This window comes from Mytilus trossulus, chromosome 2, assembly GCF_036588685.1.
Source record: "Mytilus trossulus isolate FHL-02 chromosome 2, PNRI_Mtr1.1.1.hap1, whole genome shotgun sequence".
NCBI lineage: Eukaryota > Metazoa > Mollusca > Bivalvia > Mytilida > Mytilidae > Mytilus > Mytilus trossulus.
In genome coordinates, this window is record NC_086374.1 from 90,896,080 (window position 1) to 90,904,284 (window position 8,205).

General features: G+C 31.9%; 1 protein-coding gene across 1 annotated transcript; it reads right to left on the bottom strand.

Moving 5' to 3' along the window:
- Nucleotides 1-1,717: 1,717 nt before the first annotated feature.
- LOC134706088 (uncharacterized) lies at nucleotides 1,718-4,266 on the bottom strand. Its single transcript, XM_063564797.1, has 3 exons — nucleotides 4,211-4,266; nucleotides 2,254-3,376; nucleotides 1,718-2,118 (listed from the first exon to the last, which is right to left on the bottom strand). The coding sequence occupies exons 2-3, from the start codon at nucleotides 3,371-3,373 to the stop codon at nucleotides 1,718-1,720; spliced, it is 1,521 nt and encodes a 506-aa protein (XP_063420867.1). The 5' UTR covers nucleotides 3,374-3,376; nucleotides 4,211-4,266.
- Nucleotides 4,267-8,205: the final 3,939 nt, after the last annotated feature.

An 8,205-nucleotide genomic window follows, 5' to 3' on the forward strand; every position in this document is an offset into this window, starting at 1 on the left:
TATATCTTCTTTTTGTTTTTTGTATAGTCTGGTAGCTGTCTCGTTTACTTCTAGATATATTTTGTGTTTTTGTGTAGTCTGGTTGCTGTCTCGTTTACATCTGGATATCTTTTGTGTTTACTTTTAATTTGGTTGCTGTTTCGTTTACTTCTATATATCTTATTTTTGTTTTGTGAAGTCTGGTTGCTATCTCGTTTACTTCTAGATATATTTTGTGTTTTTGTGTAATCTGGTTGCTGTCTTGTTTAATTCTATATATCTTTTGTGTTTTTCTGTAGTCTGGTTGCTGTCTCGTTTACATCTGGATATCTTTTGTGTTTTTGTGTAGTTTTGTTGCTGTTTCGGTAATTCTAGATATCTTTTGTGTTTTGTTTGATCAGCTGTTCTCACATTGGCTTAGATATTTTTTTTGTGATTACTGGTTAGTCTCCTCATGTATTTTTGTGTGGTATGGTTGCTCTCTCATTTAACTATAGATATCTTTTGCGTTTTTGTGTGGTTAGGTCGATCTCTCTTCAACTTCTAGATATCTTTTATAATTTTGTGTTGTTAGGTCACTCTTATTGAACACCATATATATTCTGTGTGTTGTGTGGTTAGGTCGCTCTCTCCATGACCTCTAGATATCTTTTGTGTTTGAGTGGTCTGGTTGCTGTCTCATTGACTTCCAAATTTATCTATTTTAATTTTTGTTTGTTCATCCCACTCTTTTATTGACCTCAAAATATCTTTTGTGTTTTTGGGTGGTCTGGATGCTGTCTCATCGACCTCTAGATTCATTTTTTGTTTTTGTGTGGTTATGTCACTCTCTATTTTACTTCTAGATATATTTTTCAATTTTATGTTTGTTTAATTAACAAGAATATTGAGTTGTGTTAACTTGACAAAACCCAAAATCATGACGCTTTACAGGAACAACAACTAAAATGTCTTACAAAAAGGATTAAGTCATAACTTTAAAAAGTCATAACATTAACCATTTTAAGATGAATTTTAACATCACTGTTTGCTAAATCTAATGTTTTGCTGAAACTCTGATATCTTTTTATATATATCTACATGATGTATTGAAATAATATGAATGAAGCTCACAGTTTTTCATTATATTACAGCAGATTTCATTGAGTATGTGGCTAATGGTAATATATTTTGTTAGCTTGCTTGTTAGATGAACCGTGAAGTCATTGTTAGGTAAGGTATACTACCCTCCTTTTAAAGTAGCTTAGTCCTACAGAGAGATAGATTGGTTATCAGTTGGGTTAGTCTACTATTAAAGGAGGGAAGTTTACCTAACCTAACAATGACTTCACGGTTCAGCTAACAAGCAAGCTAACCTAGGATATTTCCTTTAGCTACATACTCAATGAAATCTGCTGTAAATGGCAACAATAAATGCACCGCGTCTACTCTGGACTAACAGTGGTTTCTTTAATCTAAGGCCAAATATACATCCAATATACAATTTCTGACAACTTCACAGTTCAACAATATGAAATTTAATTTTCAAAAAGTACAGAAAGCACTATATGGATCTTTATTTTTTTACAGACGGAACTGCATACGATTGTAATTTTCATAATAAACAGTATTCTCTTTTACACAAGTATATTCCTCAATTTATGGCTTCTACCATAATATTAATCTACCTTTAAGTTTTACTACATCATAAATTTTGATTCCATAGTAAAGTAATGTTCTCCTATTTTGTAATGTATATTCAATCATAAGACAGACTGAATCTGGTTATGCTATTGCCACAGGCATCGCAAATAAAACCATAAGATTCTTTATGTTTGTTAAAACAAATATGCCACGGCGTGTATCCTAGATCATCTTTTCTAACCAGTACTTTACTGTCCTGTCCATCTTTTGATATAACTTTTACGCTACCAGATCCAACGTCTGCTACAATAATATTGCCATAAGTATCTACACAAAGTCCGTGCGGTCCTGATAAATCGTGTTTGTGTTGCCAGATCTGTTCACCTGATTCATTAACACAATATACTGTTTTACCATCATAGTCGCTATAAATTACTCTGTCTTTACAGTAAACAATGTGAAACAGAGGTGATTTATTCTCAACTTGTATTGACTTCAGTGTGTTTCCCTCCAAGTCTACAATACGGATTTCATCCATATTCAAACCTACAGCCAATGAGCTATTACTAAATGATAAACCAAAGCATGTTTTGTCTAATTTAATAACTTTTTTAACTGTTTCCTTCTTCATATTAAATATCTTTATATTACCATCACAAGTTACGGCAATATTGTCCAGATTAATCTGTGATACACTCCAGGCTTCACCAGATATAGGTAATTGTTTCTCAAGTTTGCCATCAGACGTAAGTAAGTAAGCTTTACCTCTCTGTTCAACTAGTATTACTCTTTCATCCATTAGACAAATAATGTCACTAATATGCTTACTGACATTGATTGGTATTCTGGTCTCAATATTCATTGTCATGTTTTCTATTTTAGATTTTTCTTGAAGTTCTATTTGTGCTTCCTTACTCACACATGTTTGCCTCTTCAAGGATATTTCTGTTTTAACAACCATCACTTCTCCAAAGGATTTTATTACTTGTAACTCTTTGAGTATCTTTCCTAACTCACCATTTTGCTTTATCTTTATGCTTACCTCACTGGCTCTCTCACTGTCTTCAATTTCTTCAACATATCTTTGACATTGATGAACTTTTTGTTCAATCTGATGTACTCCTAGAAAGGATTGGAGTTTTGAAGTTCGTTCTGTAACCTTCTTTAAATCATCTTGCATTTTCCTGAGTTTTATAGTTTTTTCTTCAATTTCAGTAATTAATCTTGTTAATTTTGATTTCTCCTGACCCCATACTGTATGTACTTCTTTACATAACTTTTCCTCAAGATTGTCTAAATATTTATTGATTTCATTTCGAATTTGACTAACTGATTTCTTTATGCTTTCAGATTGTTTTTCTCCTCTTCTTATGTTTTCGGATTTGTTGTTTACCATTTCATCCAAGAAATTAGTGATAGATATTATACCTTTCTCTACAGATTCTTGCCATTTTTCAGTTTTGGTTTTCTCCACTACACTCCCCAAGCTTTTTATTCCAGTACACTTTGAATGACATTCATTACAGCAAGGCATTAAATGGTTTGGGCAGTACAAGTTGAACTTTTGACTATGCGCATCACATTCTGTTTTGATCATTGTATATGTTTGAATATCGATGGTACTGTGATCACGTGATGATTCTGTTCTTTTGTGATGACTTGAACATGTTGAACATAATCCTTCATCACAGTTGTTACACCAGATGTCAGCTTGAGTGTTTACTTTATCTTGTTTACATGGTCCGCATGTTACAGATTTACTTGATGCCATGATCTAAATATATATATATAACTTTGCCAACAGTTTACCTTAGTTTTATGGTAGATAATTATCAAAAGTACCAGGATATAATTTAACATCATCATCATATATTTGAAGCCTTATCTCTGATAGAATGAAAAAATAACGTGTTAAGTTTTTCTGTCTTTGTTGTGTATCACTTACTAGTATGAGGTGTTGGTTTAATACAGTTTAAATGTAAGTTTTGGTTTGTTATCGTAAATTCAGGACATTTGTGTTTCCATGTGGAATTCATATTGCTGTTTTTTATTCACCAGTTTTGAATATCTTTTGCACCCCCCACCCCCTTAATAAGTGTTTTTATATTCAATGTTTTAGTCAAATCAATCATTCAAATCATGTTAACATGGTTAAATATTGTATGGTTTGTCTTGTAGTTATGGTTAAACTGTAATTATTCTGCTCTGGTACGGGCACTAAGATAAGTCATTAAAATTATGTGTACATGTTGTATTATTCAAATTTTGAGATTTTACATTTTGTCAAGGCGGAACCTAATATAGCTTGTTATTATAGAATAGGCTTAACTTTGCTCATCACCTACGCCGGTAAAGTAATGTCAGGAGGCTTCTTTTTTTAAATAAAAAAGTTTTTTTTCATCATTTATTAACCTAATAGCACATGAACAAATTATGTAAATTTTTCATAAGGCTGAACAAAATAATTTATCTTTACAATATGATAGTTCCTCCTATTCTCCACTTCCCAATCCAATGCGAGCTCTCCCTTTTAAGTTATTTGAATTAATAAAGCTAACTTGAATTGTAAATAAATATACATCTTTGAATATAAACAATGGAAACTTACTGTTTATATGGCACAAATCAAATCATTATCTAAAATGTCGGCCTACCAGGAAGTGAGTTAGGACGAGTTTATACCTGTTCTATGTCAATTTAACTATTGTAAGTTTATTGTCTTAATTTTGTATGCCATAACCATTTAATGTAAATGTGTTTGTGCGAATAAAATATTGTCTATTGTCTATATTGTCTATTGTTATTGATAATATTTAAATGACACTTGTAAATAATACTGTACTAGATAACTATTAAACTTGAGAATACTGATAGGTACCTTTATAGAAATATTGAAACGTATTTATAGAAATATTTCAACTTAATAGTCAGTGTATTGGATCATATCTAACTTTGTTGTGCATGTTGTGTTTAATGCTTTATTTACCATTGGCTGTTTTCTCTGTTTAATGCTATATTTACCATTGACTGATTTTTCTGTTTAATGCTTTGTTTACCATTGATTGATTTCTCTGTTTAATGCTACATTTACCATTGACTGTTTTCTGTGTTTAATGCCATACTTTCGATGTTTAATGCTTTATTTACCATTGACTGTTTCTTTGTTTAATGCTATATTTACCATTGACTATTTTCCCTGTTCTAAATAATAAGGATGTTCTTATCCCAAGCATAAAATAACGCCGTATTTGGCACAACCTTTTTTAACTTTTGATCTTCAGTGCTGTACAAATTTGTACTTTTTTTTCACTTTCGATCTTTTATATCTAGGCGTCACTGGTGAGTCTTGTGTTGACGAGGCGCGTTTTTGACGTATTGAATTTTAAACCTGATTCTTTTTGTTATCTATTAATCATGTGTTTTTTTGGCTAATATGTTCTCCTATTTATTTGTATTGTAGTCCTGTAATATTATGTTGTCATTTCAATGTTATATTTAACTTTGCCATTAAAATGCGAGGTTTGGCATGCCACAAAACCAGGTTCAGTGCGAGGTTTGGCATGCCACAAAACCAGGTTCAACCCACCATTTTTATTCCCCTTTAAAAATGTCCTGTACCAAGTCAGGAAGATGGCCATTGTTATTTTATTGTTCGTGTCTGTGTGTGTTGCATCTTAATGTTGTGTCGTTTGTTTTCTCTTATTTTTGAGATATTAAGATAAGACGTGGCACGGTACTTGTTTATCTCAAATTCGTGTATTTGGTTTAGATGTTATGTTGATTGTTCTCGTGGGATTTTGTCTGATGCTTGGTCCGTTTCTGTGTGTGTTGCGTTTCGGTGTTGTGTCGTTGTTCTCCTCTTATATTTAATGCGTTTCGCTCGGTTTTAGTTTGTTACCCCGATTTTGTTTTTTGTCCATGGATTTTTGAGTTTTGAACAGCGGTATACTACTGTTGCCTTTATTTATGCTATATTTACCAATGACTGTTTTCTCTGTTTATTGCTATATTTACCATTGACTGTTTTCTCTGTTGAATGCTATATTTATCATTGACTGTTTTTTCTGTTTAATGCTTTATTTACAATTGACTGTTTTCTCTGTTTAATGCTTTATTTAACATTGACTGTTTTCTCTGTATAATGTTATATTAACAATTGACTGTTTTCTCTGTTTAATGCTATATTTACCATCGACTGTTTTTCTGTTTAATGCTATATTTACCATTGAATATTTTCTCTGTTTAATGCTATATTTACCATTGAGTATTTGTTCTGTTTAATGCTGTATTTACCATTGATTGTTTTCTCAGTTTAATGCTTTATTTACCAATGACTGTTTTCTCTGTTTAATGCTATATTTACAATTGACTGTTTTCTCTGTAATGCTATATTTACCATTGGCTATTTTCTCTGTTTAATGCTATATTTACCATTGGCTGTTTTTTTTTCGGATACTTTACTTGATTGATGAAGAACCAACGTTTTTTCGCAGATGAATACGCTTGCAACTGGCTTAATGTTGTTTTTTTAGACAAATATAAGTTAGTACTTGTGCTATGTGCTGTTCCAATGAATCAAACCCTTTCAAACTTATTCTGAGTATGTCAATGGAGTGCTGTTAAACCACTTTCCCTCTCGCATTAAAGTTTAAGATCGCCACATTATATATGTGACAGGAACATTTAATTTGGGTTGTCATTAGTTGCCACCTGTCATGTCTATTTAAATTTTGCTGTTCTTTTTTCTTTTTATCCTATTTAAAGTCGTAGGTTTTTGTCGTTTGGATTGTTTTACACTTGTTCATGTTTATACCATACTATAATGGTACATGTATATGTTCAGTAATAGGATTCTTTTAATGAGACTTAAATTGATAAGGGGTGAAAACTGTGAAAAGAGTAAATTACAATAAAAATGGTATTCTTTTGTAATTCTTGCTACAACAATTACTACTAAAGTATAAAATTTGTTGAAAGAAATAAAAAAAATCTTAAATAATCTGTGAAACTAGGTGCGTTACAATATGTATTCTTACTGAGCTCATTAAGTTTTGAATCGACTTTTGAATGATATAGGCCTTACGCCTTAACAGTAAATATAATGTTCTCAAGAGGACACACATGGGATCGAACCAATGGTCTGCCGCTTTAAGTCAAACATCCTCTTCGAAATCACCTACATTGTTCGATGTGGTCGCTCAGTATTTAATAGTTGTCAGAGATGACCATAAATATAAGCCACTATCCAGTTTTCATAGATAACTATAAATATAAGACCCTATTCATTTTTCAGAGATGACCATAGATATTAACCACTATCCAGTTTCAGAGATGACCGTAGATATAAGTCACTATCCAGTTTTCAGAAATAATCATAGATATTAACCACTATCCAGTTTTCAGAGATGACAATAGATATTAGTTACTATCCAGTTTTCAGAGATGACCAAATATATTAGTCACTATCCAGTTTTCCGAGATGACCATAAATATTAACCACTATCCAGTTTTCAGAGATGACCATATATATTAGTCACTATCCAGTTTTCAGAGATGACCATAGATATTAACCACTATCCAGTTTTTCAGAGATGACCATAGATATTAGCCATTATCCAGTTTTCAGAGATGACCATAAATATTAACAACTATCAAGTTTTCATAGATGACCATAATTATTAGTCACTATTCAGTTTTCAGAGATGACCATATATATTAGCCACTATCCAGTTTTCAGAGTTGACCATAAATATAAGTCACTATCTAGTTTTCAGAAATGACCATGGATATTAACCACTATCCAGTTTTCAGAGATGACCATATATTTTAGTCACTATCCAGTTTTCAGAGATGACCAAAGATATTAGTCACAATCCAGTTTTCCGAGATGACCATAGATATTAACCACTGTCCAGTGTTCAGCGATGACCATATATATCAACCATTCTCCAGGTTTCAGAGAGGACCATATATATCAACCACTAACCAGCTTCAGAGATGACCATAGATATTAGCCACTATCGAGTTTTCAGAGTTGACCATAAATATAAGCCACTATCCAGTTTTCAGAAATAAAAACATATTAGGCAGTGTCCAATTTTCAGAGATAACCATAAATATTAGCCACTGTCCAGTTCTCTATTTTCTCGAAAGTGACATAACCGAATGCGACATCACATGATGTACTGCATAAACAGCAAGAACGATGCAAATATTTGAGAAGAAACTACTTTCCAAGGACATACCATTGCTCTTAGTTACGTATTGATGTGTCTGGACTATTTTTCAATTTTGTTTGGAATTGTCTGGTTTTCTTCAGTTGTGGTTGGGTTAACTGCTTTTAATAACGACACACTTAATTTTTCTACGTCAGAGATTATATCAATCTAACCCTGTGTCTGTCAGTGTAAGAATTCGGTCACAGAACACATAAAATTTTCAATCTTTATGGGTTGATTTAACAAAGATAAATAAAATCGTATAGATATACAAAAGGAAAATGAGATTGTTAAATCAGATGTATGCCTTTTTGTGCTTCTTTGCTTTTATAGTGATTAATATGTATATGTTGACTGCTGTAGCTCTATTTTTGACATTTTTTCT